At 36.6% G+C, this 16966-nt stretch overlaps 2 protein-coding genes across 5 annotated transcripts in view; both read left to right on the top strand.

Annotated features, from left to right (window-relative positions):
* ptprr (protein tyrosine phosphatase receptor type R) overlaps positions 1-13361 on the top strand; it is a 62329-nt gene extending 48968 nt beyond the window's left edge. For both annotated transcript variants that reach the window (XM_066723686.1, XM_066723687.1), the window contains exons 9-14: positions 2407-2486; positions 4030-4167; positions 6099-6209; positions 7001-7158; positions 7524-7637; positions 9099-13361. In XM_066723686.1, coding sequence (XP_066579783.1) covers positions 2407-2486; positions 4030-4167; positions 6099-6209; positions 7001-7158; positions 7524-7637; positions 9099-9192 — 695 coding nt within the window. In that variant the 3' untranslated portion in view covers positions 9193-13361. The remainder of the gene's footprint in view (positions 1-2406; positions 2487-4029; positions 4168-6098; positions 6210-7000; positions 7159-7523; positions 7638-9098) is intronic.
* A 493-nt stretch (positions 13362-13854) lies between these two features.
* LOC136771287 (receptor-type tyrosine-protein phosphatase beta) overlaps positions 13855-16966 on the top strand; it is a 42236-nt gene continuing 39124 nt past the window's right edge. For all 3 annotated transcript variants that reach the window (XM_066723483.1, XM_066723482.1, XM_066723481.1), the window contains exons 1-2: positions 13855-13993; positions 14828-15229. In XM_066723483.1, coding sequence (XP_066579580.1) covers positions 13939-13993; positions 14828-15229 — 457 coding nt within the window. In that variant the 5' untranslated portion in view covers positions 13855-13938. The remainder of the gene's footprint in view (positions 13994-14827; positions 15230-16966) is intronic.

Raw genomic sequence — 16966 nt, 5'->3', positions numbered from 1 at the left:
CAGATTACAGGGAACTGAAAGACAAGAAGGAAAAGCTTTATTGCACTCATCACAAGAGCAGGCAGTTCAAGGTTAATGTGTGTGAAATGAGGTGTTCTTTCCATTGGCTTAGAAGGGCAGAAAAAAAATTAGGCACAGTACAAGCGGGAGAACAGGCTGTCCTTGCTGCTTACCCATTTTGAAAAGATTACTTTATTATATAATCACTTGGAGCTGAGAGCAATTATATTTGACCATTATCGCCTTCCTTTTGGCTTGCCCATTTCCCACACTCCGGAAGAGGAATTCAGTTATCAATAGTTGTACAGCATTGTTCCTTCCCTGAAAACCGACTGCGAAGGAACAGCAGAACTACAACAGGAACATTGTCCTTTCAGTGCTCAAGCTAAAGCACTCGGCAACATAAACAAGAAGTTCGAAGATAAGCAGAGTTAAATAGGTCTTACACTCTGGTTCTCTTGCTCACAAATTAGGCCTAATGTTTTTGGCATCAAGTATACTTTTTTTTTTTTTTTTAGTTCATCAGTTCATTGTGAGCGTCGGTGTCTCACGCACACAAGAGGTTGCATGCCAGCTCCTTCTTTCATGGGTGCGCTTTGTTCCTCTGAAAATTAAATGACCTTGCGCAAAAGTATGAATGATACGTGAAAAAACATGAAGTCAAAAACAGAATAAAGAACAGGCAGACCCCACTTTCCACATCGGCATTTCATGAGTGAATTAATTAATTTTAAAATCAGTAATTTATAAACAAAATTATTCATAGCCACAGAGTTGATAATTATTATTAAGAAATTAAGAGAAAAATAAAAACACCCACAACGTGTCAGGAAGTGTACGTTCTAAGGGAGAATCTAAAATGAAGTGGAAGACCATCAGTCAGGAGCCAGGAATTTCTGCAAATTAAAGTAAATTCCAATAAATATGGTGAGTTTATTCTGGTTATTTGCATTATTATAAATTTATCAATCAAATGTTCTGATTAGCAGCACATTTATATTAATATTTCATTTACTGGTGTTCTTGATACCTGTCCCCATTAATTCAATGTATATATAATTTAATTGTAATACGAATTTCAGTTAGCACGAATTGTTCTGGAATGGGATCCCGTGTTTTCGTCACGCACTTTTCATCATGAACATTTAATCACCGGCATCAGTTCATCACCAATTTGCATATTCATCAGCAGTTTACATATTCAGTTATAAATTACACACAGACTTTTACACCAGCAGTTGTAGTCGGTTTTTGAAGGTACATAATCAATTTTATAGAATTAATGTAATTTGTGCCAAAATAAATAAATAAATAAATAAATAAATAAATAAATAAATAAATAAATAAAAAATGAAAATAAACGAAACAGATAAATAAATATATATTTCATTTTTTTGTATTTCCTTTTTTATACATCTATGTATTTATTTATTTATTATTTTATTTATGGATTTATGGATTTTGGCACAACAATGCTGTATATAAGGAAAATAGAGTTTTTAACAAATACTGAAACCACCCCACACTTCGTTTAAAGGAAGAACATGTAATGACATGACATGTAATTCAAAAGATGCCCCAAAGAGCAGTTTATTCACACAATAACATTAAAAACAGTTTAACACTAGAACCACCATAGCTGCAAATGTTGCAATTTAAAAGTGAATATCTGCATATGTTAATTTTTCTGCATATCGATTTTAATATATTCATACATATTTGAATTAAATACATATTGGGTGTATCAGCTGTAAACTCCTAAAAATTAATAGGCTAAGGTATAAATACTTTCTTCTCAATCCACCTGACCTTATTAGGTCAGCTATAGCCTACTGAATATAATATAGCTGACAATCTGTGCTTTGTAATAACAATAGTCATTGTGAAAGAGTTATAATTGTGTCGATTCCTGAAATACATAATTTTCTACACATCATATATTCATATATTATTAATATGATTTATTTTATTAGCAGATTTGCACCTGATCTAGCTCTCATCTGCCCGTCCTGTGATTGGATCAGCAAGTTTCTAGCTTTCCTGTGGAATTCAATCTTGATCACGTTGCAAACCCGGGTCTCTGGATCAATGCTTTGATCAGTCACCTGTTTGATCATCAGTACTAATTCTTTTGTATTAGTGTAGGCACTGTAGTGTCAAAAAGTGCGGTCTCTGCATTCTGGAACCTAACTCTCATGCAAAGTGAGGTATATCTGTAATGTTTTTATCTTAAAAAAGCAGTAAACTGTGCTAAAATGCTTTTAATTCCTGTTGCTATATTACTTATTTTCACTCAAAATTATTTGAAATTGTATGTATGAAAAACATCTTAATATTCCCTTTGTATTGTTCAGCTTGCCCACCCGTGTTTGTAAACATAATTTGTATTGTTCTTATTTTTTATAGACCCACATTCCAGGGTGTGTCTGAAGGCCAAGAACATATATGATCCGCTCAGCAGTTATATAAATGCTAACTACATCAGAGTAAGCTGAAGTCTTTTTATATGCTTTTTTCAGTTTATAGTACTTTCTTCCAATATGCTATATATATGTTATTATTCTTGAATTAATATATAATTTAGACTACTACACCACCACCTGGAGAGATTATTGATTAAGAAAATGAAAATGCACTAGCATGACTACAAATTTTGAAGCCATGTTTACATGTAATGTGTCATTTAGATTTCTAGTTCAGTTTTTGAATCACTTTTAAAGAAGTCATTGACATTTTAAGTACAGGCTTTAAAGCCAGCAGTGACATGGGTTAATTTCTTGGTTCAACAGAATTGTATTATACAATACAATTATCTTCAATATCTCTTCCCCTTAACACCACTGTTTGACAATAGATGCCTGGCACCAGCATTTTCTATCTCAGAAACAAAAGGTAGCCAAGGTTACACGCACTGTAAATATAAACACTGTTAAATCCCCACAGAAACGGTTTCTTAAATGAACATGTTTTATTAAATAAAGGTCAATGTGAGTTAGTGATGAAGTTGTTGCTAGACTTTAATTTAGGGAGAATGTGTGCAGTTAATTAGTAGTTAATTGGCAGTTAAATAAGCAGTTAATACTTTTACAGCACATTTGTCAGCAATTTAGCTGCAGCACTTTTCTTCAAATATCCATCAAGATGCTAGCTGAGGGACGTAGATGGGACACATAGAGCTGCTTGTCTTAAAGCATGAACCAGTGTCCTTCTATCTCCTCCGAGCCCCCCCGCGTTTAGGGCTCCAAGACAGAGTTATGCAAGTTATCTGTATCCTGAAAAGGGCTGATTGTGGAGGGAAGGTTCAACTTGACCTGGGAAATGTATGCTTTGGGCTTTCACTGTTTTGTTAAGCTGAGAGGAAAGCAGTCTTTTCAGCCTTAGGAAGCCACAGGGCAACTGCTTATTGTCTTCACTTCGTGCACAACGAAGGTTCCCCCATTTGAAAAAAAACTGTGATTGAGAATGGTCACCATACAGCTCTTAATGAAGGTCCCAGCACTAAGTTCTGAGCCATTCTGCTACTACTTCTACTACTATTATTACAAAAATAAAACATGTTATGAACAATTTATAGACTTTTGTTAAGTCACTTATGCCAGGGATTCCCAAACTGGTCCTGAAGGACCCCCTGCCCTGCTGGTTTTTGTTCCAACTGAGTTCTTAATTACATAATTGAGGAATCAATTAAGCAATTAAGATCTTGGTTGGATCAAAAACCAGCAGGACAGGGGGTACTACAGGACCAGTTTGGGAATCCCTAACTTGTGCTACATGATAAAGTCAAAGAAAAGTTCTCATTTTATTTAAATTGAGATTGGGCTTGAACTGTTTTCTAATTATATAATCAATGCTTTAATGCTTTTATTTACAATAATTTACATATTTCTTTCTCAAAATACTTCCATTAGGAAGTGCCTTCATTGGCCTTTAATGGAGTTTAAGCTATTCATTATGACAGAGCCGTGTGCCTTTTTGATTGCGAATTATTGCATTCATGGAAGCTTACCCTTGAGTTTTGACCTCCCAAAGGGCTACCTGGGTGACGAGAAGACATACATTGCCACTCAGGGACCGATGATCAACACAGTTAACGATTTCTGGCAGATGGCCTGGCAGGAGGACTCCCCTGTCATCGTCATGATCACCAAGCTGAAAGAGAAGAATGAGGTGAGACTTGGGCAGAAGGGAAACAGCTGCACCACTTACTTTTACTAGCGTCAAAGACTCTCCTGAGTACCACCACATGTAATCATGTTTTTGCTGAAAATATGAGAAGAACACAAGAATTTGCATTGCAAAATGAGAATACATTACAACAGTGTTACACAACCTGTTAAAGCCTAAATCACATATATGTAACATAACATTTAGTGCAGTATCACAGTAGAAAATAAAACTGAGTATTATTTGTGTGTATGGCTAATTCATTTTGTTATATCTGTATTAAGTAAAAATTGGTTTAAGAAAAATATCTAAAATGAAATTTAGTGCTGAAATTCGGGTTACAGTCCACGGTTGGGGATAGACTGCCCACTCAGTGTTTAGACTTTCTGTACATGGAGATGATGGTTGCATCTCTACCACTTATTTAGTTAATTTAATTGTATATTGCATTGTTACTTCAATTAAGGATTCAATTAAGCAATTAAGATCCCATCTGGAACAAGATGTACAGGGTATGGATCTCCTGTTGATACTGCATTATATTTTCACAATTTGGAATTAAAATTCTGAATGTATGCACTACATTTAGTAACTCAGTTCACTTATTACATGTAAATAAATGAGAGTATATATTTTTTTATAGAGTTTATTGAATTCCTTGGCAGAGCTGTCACATGTGAAAACATACATTGTACCATGGCACACTGGTTGGGAATCACTGCATTAGATTACTATTGAAGTGCTGAAAACTAGATTTAAATTCCACATTATAGTATGAAGATCCAGCTCCCATAAGAATATTTCATGTGGCTCAGAATGGGGTTGGTTTCCTTATCTGAGAATATTAACCACAGTCATGCAGAGATTACAGCAATAATATCTGCCATTTCATTGAATCAGACACAGTCACACACACACATCCCAACACACAGGACTGTCACTGAAACTTTAATGGCAAACAAACAGAGTTGCCACAAATAATATTCTATTGTTAGAATGCTTTCTCCAGAGATGAGGCAGCAGTTAAAAATATCTCACAATGAACTGAAATGAGATTATCAGTGTGCAGTAGAGGCCCTTGGTTGTGTGGCCAGGCCCTGCTGGTTCAGTACCAAGAATACCACCCCTGGGGAAGCTCGCTGGACACCATTATCTAGGTCTGTCAGGACTGGGCAGGGGTGCTGTCCTTCATTAGCCGCTGACGTCATTAGCAGTCTGACAATGAGAAATAGATTGCCAGGGAGGAGTCTGCAGCACCGGGGCCTTTGATTAAAGTGTTTGATAAGGCAGACTTGTTAAACAATGGGTGCCTTTCCGAGCATTTAAAGATGCTTCGAAGAGTTATTCGATTGTTTTGGTCGCATGTTGAAACGCACACGGTTTAAACCGCTATATCTCAGAGGTGAGCCGCATTGATCTCTGCTTCCCTACATGATTTTCATGATTTTTCTAGTATGTTTGAAGTATGAAAAAGGTATGGCAGCAGAGTTCACAGCAGTAAAAGGATCTACGTAGATGCGTTGGGTGGAGCTTAGATCTTCAGTTTGAGGAATATGCGTCTCATGTATAAATATAGCCATGGCATTTCAAGGGAAACTAAATATAAAAATATACAGACTGTTCACAAAAGGTAAGAGGTTTTATTTTCTTCTTACAGTTCTTATTTCGACAGCATAAACTGTCCATAAATCCAGGACTAGGTTCCGAGTTGTCATCTCTACTGTAGTTTTTCAGGTTGTTACAGCTAGACTAATTGTAATGAAGCAAGAAAATCAGTAAGAAAATCAGGTAAAATACCATTTTTAAGTTGGCGTGAATTTGCAAAGGAATGGTAAGAAATGTTGTTGTAAGAGCTAGAGTTAGAGCTGGTATTAAGTCCGTGCTCTTTGACTGAAAGACAGTGAAAGTAAAAGCATTTTGTGTTTCCGTTACAGAAATGCGTGCTGTACTGGCCAGAGAAACGAGGCATCTATGGGAAAGTGGAGGTTCTCATCAACAGTGTCAGAGAATGTGAACATTACACCATTCGCAGCCTAACCCTCAAGGTAAGTGCCGTGCTATAAATGTTGTAAATCTATGCGGCCGTGTTGTGAACTGCAGTTATGATAAACATGACAGACTATGCCATTCAATATTCTTGCAAGCATGCCGTCATTGTTTTCAAAGGAACATGAAAGGAAATAGAAGGACCTATGGGGTCTTTGCAGCACTGATTCATCTATGTGTCGTTTCTGTCATTGCTTCACGAAGCCAGTGCTGTTTTTTTTTTAGTTTAGTAAAGAGATCAATCTTATTTTGTTTATGCTGGCAGAGAAACTGGAAAGGGCTTGTGTTGTGAGAAATGCATGTATACTGAAATAATATGTATAGTATAAGAAATCATATAATATAAAGAAGTGAATGCTTTAAACTCTTGCAGCAAGGAGAAACGGGACTTCCTGTTATGGTAAAGCCATTTCAGATTTCAATTAGACACACACAGACAAGTACTAATAAAAGGAGAAAATAATGCAATACTAAAATAAATGTATTGTATATGTGTTGTATTTTAGATGCAACAATATTGTCTCATGTCTAATGTAAGTCTTCAGTTATGTCTTTTATTTGTTCTACGGATTTGATTTTACATCCTAAATTCATCAACTAACAAAGGCATATTAGTGATGCTGGATGAAAGCTGATTTAGTGGCATAGATACGGTGGTTGTGGATCGTAGACAGATTGGTGATTGATCTTCTAAAAATCAGCAGTTCCTTATTTTGGTGGAGCTCAGCTGCCTTCAGCTTTTATGGCATCTTTCTAACTGTATATGTCTGTATATTTCTATTTATTACAGCAAGGAGGCCAGTCTCGTACTGTGAAGCACTACTGGTACACATCCTGGCCGGACCACAAGACCCCAGACAGCACGCAGCCCCTGCTGCAGCTCATGACGGAGGTGGAAGATGATCGCAGGGCCGCGGGCTCCAGGGGCCCCGTCATCGTTCACTGCAGGTATGCTTGGGGAGAGCATCGAATTCGGCAGTCACTGATATTTTTCAGTCTTGATGAGTGTTGTCTTTCAATACAGGAACATTATGAACAAGATGACTACATACTGACTACATTTTTGTAACCCTGTAATATCTCTTGAGTAGGTTGTACATGGCCTACATCAGATATTTGGACACTACTAAGATTAACAAAATGCATTTACAACTGAACCAAGATGGCTTTGAAACCCAAGTTATAGTTGCTTCATCATACTCAATTTGGAATAGCCAGTAACATTTCACGTCTTGATCTTAGTCAGCCTGAGAATCGCAGGTTGTCGTGTTTCCCAGTCCAGCTATTCAAACCACTCTGTTCCTGTTTCGCAGTGCTGGAATCGGCAGGACTGGCTGTTTCATCGCCACCACTATCGGATGCCGTCAGTTGCAGCAAGAAGGAGTTGTTGATGTGCTTGGTATTGTGTGCCAGCTTCGAGCAGACAGGTAGGTGTACCTGCTACTTGCCTTTTATAAAGTTAAAAGGGTGGGATGTGTTCCCCACTGTCAATTTCCATGGTAATTGGACAGTTTTTCATTGGTTTCCCATGCTTAACCTTGACTTTCACTGTGCTGTAGTGTACTTTTCCTATGGAGCACTACGAGAACATTTTATAAGGGATTGACACTGAAGTCAGAACAGAGTGGATAATAAACCCCCTGGGGACTGAACTCTTTCTTTATTTTTAAATAGACAAGACCCTGTCATGGTGTACCCACTGACCACTACAGTAATATTCAGGTTATCTATATTATCAAGCAATTCAAATCCTCAGAAAACGTAAGGTCTTTACAGCCTTGCCACTTGACTTGACTGCTCTAATGTTACAGCATTAAAAAACGGTGTCCAAATGTTAGCCATCACAACTTTTACAATTGCTGTTTTCTGAAGATATTGCGGTAATGGCAGAAAACAGAGACCCGGGATAGTTAGCAGTGTTCACACATCTGTCTTCAGTGGAACAGGATCAAACATTACCAACCATTTTCATAGACACAGTTTGCTGCAGTTAAGAGCACTGTACAATGGTCACTTGTGAGGCGGGAGGAAACCGCAGGGTGGAGAAGAGTGAACGAGCTGTGAGAGCCCCTTTGCTCTCTGTAGCCAGGATGCCGGAGAGTTCCGCAGGGAACAGGACGGTGTGAATGTGATTTAGTGCTCAGCGCTTGGGAGGGATTACCGTTAGCAGATAAGAACAGGAAAGGAGCTGAAACTGAGCAGGGTGAAATCTCTGCTGACTGGACACACTTGCTGATGTTTGCAAAAGCAAATAGCAGACCTCAGCTTCAATAAATAAATAAACATACCATTTAGCACATTATGCTATGTGTTTTATAATATTTGATGTCTGGTTTCATGGTAAAGGGTCTGGCTGATAATTTGTCCCTTATCATTGAATAAAATCTGGTTTTAGTGCAACTCTGTGGTAGCAATGCCTAAAAAGGGTAGTTAGATTGTCACAGAGAGTTTAATTTATATTTACCAATACTATACCTACATTGTCCATGTTGCACCTGCAAAGCTGTTTTGTGTTTTGCCTTAATCTCCATGCTGAGACACATCGATAGTCCTGCATGTGCTCTTATATCCCTCTTACTCCGAATGTGCGTGTGGTGTTCTGCTGCGTGTGCTTTGTTAAAGTGTTAAGACTTTTCCCTTGTGGTTTACTTTTCCTCACCTGCTATAGATTGAGCCTCGATTGATATACAGGCTGTCGGGGACACAAACATGACCACAGCCTGAGTAGAACAATGGCAGTGCAGCCTTGGGTTCTTTTCACAGATCAGAGTACAGTATTGTGTGATGTGGGGTTTGCCCTTTTGAGAAGCTTTGTTTTGTGTTTGTTTTTTTGGAACCTCTGCAGTCCCTCTGGTTCTGATCTAGTGTTTTTGTGTCTTTTTGTGCAGAGGGGGCATGATCCAGACAGGGGAGCAGTACGAGTTTGTTCACCATGCCTTGAGCCTCTATGAAAGCAGACTCTCCACTGATGCTGGCCAATGAACACGCACACCGTGCTTTTGCCAAGTACTTGGTTACTGGAAGAAGAACCTAAAGGTAATCATATTACCTGCTGGAAGCAACTTACAGGAGGAGTGCACTGCTCCTGCCACAATCCTCTGCGATGAACTTGTGTGGCATAGATTATAGAAGGATAGATAACCTGGAAGAGAGAGCAACTGTTAATGAATGTAGTGTATCCTTCTTCTCTTGTACTTCTTCTGAATCATAAGCAGCTAAGATGCTTATAAGGATTTATGCATTCTGTCCACTTGTCATTATATCGATACAGGTTTGATCTCCTTTGACAGTTACTCCAGTAGTACCCTTCACGTCTTGACTTCTACCAGTAATATTCCGTTCCTGCATTACTTACTTATGGCTGTTGTTGATGTTCATCTTACTGGTCATTTATAGCCAGGTTTTCATGGTTGTTTTTCTTCTTAATATGTCAATTTTTAAAGACAAATTAAAACTTCTTCAAAGTTTGCAGAATGTAACATTCCACTGGGAGAATTTAAAATCGAAATGACTGTTATTCCCAATATTCCTGATGCATTTGTGAGCAGAATAGTCCAGTATATAAATCTGTGGCAGGTCTTTAAAGCAAGTCTTTCACACAGCTAATGACGTAAAGTTAGACTTCTGGGTGGTGATCTTCTGCCAATGTTTTCTACACACAGAGGTAGATCTTGGTGTAGGGCAGGGGTGAGCCAGGATAGGCTTGATAAGAATTACAAATGATCACACAACTGCCTAACTATTACAAATTGCCGACCTGTTTTCTGGTGAAACCATTCCAGATGGGGATGACAGTTATCTGACTAAATACTATTCATCAAGATAAGATGTTGGCTCCTTGACAAACAAACAATTTGTTTCCTAAACTGTAGTCAGTTACAATACTTCTTTAAAAGTAAGTTAACTGATGCCTCCTTCACAATAGACTCATTATAAGGGCTATTAGATCAATATGTAAAACATCCCAACTGTTTAAATGCCACAAAGGCTAATTGGCAGGGGCAATCATTTAAACAGCTTTTACATTTTACATGTACAGTCTGATAACAAAAATGTGTCAATACTTTCAAATAAACACTAGTTTGTTATTAATATGTAACAATATTTTTGTATACTTATATTTAAATTATCTTTTATTATTATGATTACAATACATGTGAATAAGTGTAGAATGCAGAAATGTAGTTGCTTTTTGCATTCATGTATTAATGCTTTGATAGAAAACTATGCATCTCTGACTAAATCTAAATAAATACATTATCATACAGTATGTTGTGACCGATTCTTTCAATCCTGTAGAATCAAAATTGCTTTCAAACATACTTACATCTGCAGGAAAAGAAAACCATATTTAAACCATATTATAATCAACTTTTAGACTGTAGCATAGTCCATAAGTCTTTTTCTCAGAAGTGACTATCAGAAAATGAAATACTATAAGCATACCATTGCCAGAATGCATGTGTGGCATTTCCCAAACAATATCACTGTCCCAGAGTCTCTTTTTGCCTCCTAGCTTCAGTTCAAAATATACCTAAACTTAACCACCACTCGTGACCTCTGCTCCATCCCCCATTGTTGAGGGAGAAGAAGTGCATGAGGTTGACTTTGTGCATCTGCAATACCTGAACATGTCAAATACCCTTCATTTAAGAATTTATATCTGAAATACCTGTTATCAATCCATTTATATATTATTATGAACCATTGTGGATCCATTTCACCCCCTGTCCCACTGTGCTGATCAGTAATGCTGTTTGCCCAGTGGGTTGAAGTTCACTGTGCCGGACAGTAATATGGTGAGACAGTGATGCTCCACTGATCAAAGACTCAGTGCTTTGATACGTCTCCCCTCCACGCTCACAGCAAGGTGATGTTTATCGTGTGTGTGTAGAGACCGCAGAAGCATCAGCACCATGGGAGAGCTCTTCAGTGCAAAAACTGAGGCATACACTTCTAAGCAGCTTTCCCTGACAGATAATTAAGATATGTCAACACAAAACAAATGAAAAACAGCTTTATGACGTAGACATCATCAGTGAGAACTGAATAGCTAATAACATTATCGATTTTTTTAGATTAATGGGTCTCAAATGAAAAGGAAACAAAATAATACTGACCTGCCAAGCTGCACAACTGGTCTGTTTTGCTCCCAAATGCCTCTATTACTGGTAACAGCTATGATTTTGTGCTGTTCAGATTTTACATGATATGAATTTGTACTGTATTTATATAAATGTAATATTTACATATGACATCACTAAAATCAGTTTTATGCAGATGGATTCCTTTTTGTTGTTTAGAATATGAGGGGGGTCTGTATGTAAATGTTACCCTGTTGCTATTCTTTATATACAGTACATGTATTGTGAAAGACTATGTACATGTAAAAGTGCTATTATAAATTATGTGGCTGGCATATCTTTGGACCACATACAATTCTTGCTGCTAAAACTGCAAGTGTTTTAACTTTAGATCTGGTACAAAAAAATAAAATTAAATATATATGAAAATGAGTTGGTTGACTATGAAAACTTTTAGGATAAATGTTTTTGTATGTAATTATTTTTTTTATTATTTGTTTTATTTGTGATACAGAAGTTTTAAAAATATATTTGTCTATTTATGGTAGATCAATGTAGCAGGTATAATGCACAATGCCCATTACTTAATGTTTATAAATCCAAAATGTCAGTGTATATTGTTTACTGTTTGTAGAAAAAAATCCACTATGTGGGCTTGATGGCTATGTAAGCCATAATATGAGCTTTTCCGAATATATTATTAATCAAAATGAATGTTGTGATATCTTGACTACCTAATATATAGCTATTTATATCTAAATATTTACTGAACATGTGTATGCCTCAAATTATATGTACGAAAAACTAAACTATCTATGTAGAGCTGCTAAACTGAATGACTGCATAATCTACTAACACTTTATTTAAAGATTCATGTACCTGGCTTGTATTTCACCTGGGTCGCCCTCTAATTACAGATACCCAATACCCAATGAGAACTGTGAATGTGAAATGAAGAGATGAACACCTGTTACACATAGACTAACAACGGGACATCTTTTATATCTCCTGTAATATAAACTAAAAGGTTATTTTATCATTGATGTGCCCAAATATTACCTACATCGCAGTCATGTTCATTTATATAATGAAAGATGGCAGGTTAAAAAACAGTGGACCTTCTAATCATGGTATAGCCTACTTAACTATTTATTACTAAGCTACAATACTTGATGTACCACTCTAGGAGGTTCAATAATATCTATACCTATATCTGCTATATTCCCTAATTCTATCAAAAGCCCTAAATGTAGTAGAAAACTCCTTGTCTTATGTTGTAACTCGCTGTAATGTTTGAGGAAGGGATCACTGTGAAGAAATATCCTGATTTAATAGAGCGCTCCAGTTTCACTTTTATTATTATTATTATTATTATTATTATTATTATTATTATTATTATTATATAAAATACTTTTCATGACAATTAAAATATAAAGAAAAAAAACCAAACTAAAAACATTTACAGTGCGGAGAAGAAATATGCATCATTGTCCCGGGGGGGGGGGGCAGAAAAAATAAACTTGTGAGTGTATTATGTTTTAATGGCTTTGAACATCTTTGTAAGAGCTGATTTAACTACTTGAATGTGATGCTTTTTTTTTTTTACTAGGTAATATTTTCACAGAACATTCATTTTGGGACACGATTCAAATATTGCTGTGTATTTCTGGAGCCAACATAACTTTTATTAATCTAGTTTTATGTTTTTTTCTCATATAAACCCCATGTATATATACACAATATTTCATTCCTGTGCTTTTATTGTTTTTTAAAGTTAAACTGTTGAACACGTATCTGTCTTATTCATGTGTATTCTTCTACAGTATAATCAGGTGATATTGGGCTTAGGTAGGGTTTACAAAGCAAGCCATACCATGGAGCTTTCAAATAAAAGAGTTACACATATGTTCTTTGACAAAATTAAGTCCTCAAGTTATGTTGTCTTGTGGAAAAACTTATTTCCTTGAATAGAGTGAGCAGTGTAAATCTGTACAGGCTGCCCTGTATTGTTAATTATTGATGTTGACTCTATATTCTATACTGCCAATAAACATATATTTGTAATGACTTGAGCTGTATTGCAGCAGTGTGTATCTAATGTATTTTATTGTTATTTGCAGAGTTGCAGAACAGGCACACATGATGCATACCTTACTGGTTACCAAAGCTTTCATATGGATCATTTTCATTTCATTTGTGAAACAGTGTGACTGAAAACACAGAGGTTATGTGTGAATGGCTGTATGTGAAACGCAGTGGTTGTGGCAGCAATGGCACATATAGTTTTAAAAATTACAGTAACTCAGCACGTCCTAAATAACCTGCCATCAGGAGGATAGTGTAAACATGCTATTAAAGTAAATTACCATTGCTAGCTTCAACACCCTATATGCCACAAATATGGTAGTCGTTTTTTTTAAAGGGGCTGAGCATCACAGCTGCGATGTAGTTTTTATTTCCGAGAAGATAATACTTCCATGTGGATGAGTCCCACTAAATAGCATTATACTGTGAAACTCCAAAAACAATTGAATAGAAGGAAGTGCTCGTCATTGAGTTTTTCCCCTAAAGGCGCATTTCCTCTTCAAGCCTCAACTTTGCTCATCTGGATCTAGTGGAAGCGTTAAACTGTGTTACATGTAAAATGGATACTTTATTTTGGACCTCGATAACAACGTTTCTGCTTTTTACAGCGACTGGTAAGTTAAAAGGCTTGTTTGTGAATTACTATCCTTTCATTTCCAACCTGCTTTGTGGTGAAAACGTGCTTTGAGAAGTTGGAAAAAGTATGCCAGAGCCTAACGGAAATCTATCCTGGTTTTCATCTTCAGTTTACACAATGGCTATGACATGGGGCCAACAAACATAATGGTGTTTAATTATTCTCTATATGGTGATAAGGACACCTAAAGATATATTTTCTTATTATTTCAATAAATCACATTTGCTCACGAGGTATAAATATGCAAATACAAAACTTGCGCTATATCCATATCACTTCATTATTAAACTAAACGTGTTCTTTATAGGATGTTTCTCATAGGATGTGAATTTAAAATTGTTTTCCCCCCAAAACCAATGACTAATACTTGCAAAATATAAAACAATTGATATCCAGTGAACTATTTTGAAGACCATGAGAGAAATGGAAACAAATGTGGAAAGGTAGCATAATAATAGAATTTGCTGAATTGGCACAACCGATTGTGCATGCATTGTGAATATTCATTTGTGTCGTGTTAGAACTTTAAACTGTAGAAATATACATGTGTTCAATGATGCATTTATTTATTTATTCGTGTATTCATTCGAGGATTCATATTATAAATGTATTTACTTCTGCTGAGCTGTGGTTTATATTATTTATATTTCATAATCGTACATCTCTTGATTAAAATACACGATCGAATAACAACATGTTTAAACATATAGAAACAATTCAGTGTATAGCCTATTTCTATATTATTATTATTATTATTATTATTACTACATTTGTAGTTATATTGTATTCAATGTGGTTTATTTTATTATAGAGGGGTTCCTAATTGCGCACATGACGAAAGGATTCTGTCTCTCCACTCAGAAGAAGGTGGTAGTTGTAGTCAGATGCAATGTATCCAATCCTGATCAGCAATGGAGATGGACAAGAGACATGAAACTTCTCCACATCCACTCGTCCGGGTGTCTGTGGGTTAACACCAGCAGGGCCCTACCTGCCCACGCTCGCTTGGCCACCATTGACTCCTGCTCCACAGCCCCTGCCTGGAAGTGCTACGACGAGATAGGGGCTTTTGGGGTGATGGACCGGCCACTGTACCTGAGGAAACAGGGCAGGCGCGTAGCGGTGAAGCAGGATCAGAGGCATTCAAACTGGACCAAGTACGAAGTGGACCCGGGAGGAATACTTGTGAAAGGGCATTTATGCTCAAAGGATGGTGGGTTGTGTTATTTTGTGGATAACGTAGACTAACACACATACACACAGAGACACAAATCATGTATTTTAACAACAAAGTCATAAAACCTGAAGTTTGGACAGGGGTCTATATGCACACCTGTGAGGAAGAATCACAGTCGAGTGACAAGAGGAAATGGATTTGGGATTTTTGACAAGGCCATCTAGAATAGAAATAAAAACATTTGAAATCTTTCAGTGTTTTAGCTATTTTGACATCGATCTAAATGAAAGCACAGGATATTACTTTGATACCCACTTCCCCGCACATTGTGCTCAGGGAGCTGACCGACCCAAACACAGGCACAGGAATTTCGTCAGGAATCTCTCCTCTTCCTGGTGGAGTTGGCAGTGCTGAAAGTGGGGCTGACAGGTTCATACACTTTGTCTGAAGGTCTGAATTTAACCAAGTCCAAAAGCAGACCGCCCCTCCTTAATTAGATGAGAGGTATTAATAATTTAAATGTGTTTACCAGATTCTGGAATGTCTTTTTAGTTTACTTCCAATGTAAATGAACTCATGGTCTGGTCATTTTTCTTTCCACCTTAGATTAGACTAATAAGGAAACCTGAGATTAATTTAAGGCAGGGACACATAACATTAATTATTAAATTTGTCAGTCAAGATAAACATTGGTAATTAAAACTCCATATTCCAGCATTTTGTTCTTAGTAGATGTTGAACTTGAGACTCTGATACATTATATTACATTCTTCTGTCAGAGTTGTAGGCCTAAATAAATGTCCATGTATTTTCTTGATCATTCTAGTTTTAAAAAAAAGGAAGTCCTTCAGCTTTTTATGTCATAGTTAAAACGTAATGAGCGGTTACACATTAAACAGTAGGTTAAGAAATCTAGGACAGCATCCATTGGTTAGATCATGAATAATTATATTGGTTTGTCCACTGCAGTGTGCATTTAATTGATGGTTAAGTAAATGTACTGTAATTATAGCGGTGAATGATGCACCGTGAATGAATGATGCATTTGTGTAGTGGTTGAAAAAGTCTCAATTTACAACATCCTGGACAGGTTCTTAATACTGAATCAGAACATATGGGAATCTGTGAAGGAAACAGCATCTAGTTGAGAAACATTTCCTTACAGTGCTCAACACAAGGTGTTGACAACACAGCTGAAATCTTAGTCATTTTTTGTTCCTTTAGCGTTTATGTGTATTATTCTGAGTGAGGCTGCCAATTTATGTATGTATGGTTCTCTTAATCAGATTCTGAAGGTGAGCTTTTTTCTAGCCACTGTTCATATATTTTCAGTCTGAACTAGTTAGTTTGAAGCATCTTTGCTTATGTCGTTGATGTGTAATTGTGGCCTGTTGGAACAGGCACAGAAACATAGGGCAATCCAGATTAATAATATTCTGAATTCTTTAAAGGAATGAATATATATTTTTAACATTAGTTATGTAGGATAACTGTGATTAATTAAACATTATCGAGAAAATAATTTTTAATAGGCAGTTAGGTTCATACTTCCTTTGCAAGACCAAACTCTTGCCTGGTTTCTTCCACTGCCCCAAAGGGCTCTATACATAGTTTGTGTTTCTTGTTAGTCGGTTTTGTTACTCAGTAAATTCCTTATCATTTCGATGGGTATTTTCCTGGAGGGATGGCTCCAATTAATATTTATTCCCCATGGAAAGGTAACTTAGTTTGTAGTTCTTAGTAGTTCTGAGTAACCAGCAGAATAAATAACAC

This window comes from Amia ocellicauda, chromosome 15, assembly GCF_036373705.1.
Source record: "Amia ocellicauda isolate fAmiCal2 chromosome 15, fAmiCal2.hap1, whole genome shotgun sequence".
Lineage (NCBI taxonomy): Eukaryota > Metazoa > Chordata > Actinopteri > Amiiformes > Amiidae > Amia > Amia ocellicauda.
The sequence above is the reverse complement of the archived record's forward strand: the minus strand, read 5'-3'. Positions and strand labels throughout refer to the sequence as shown.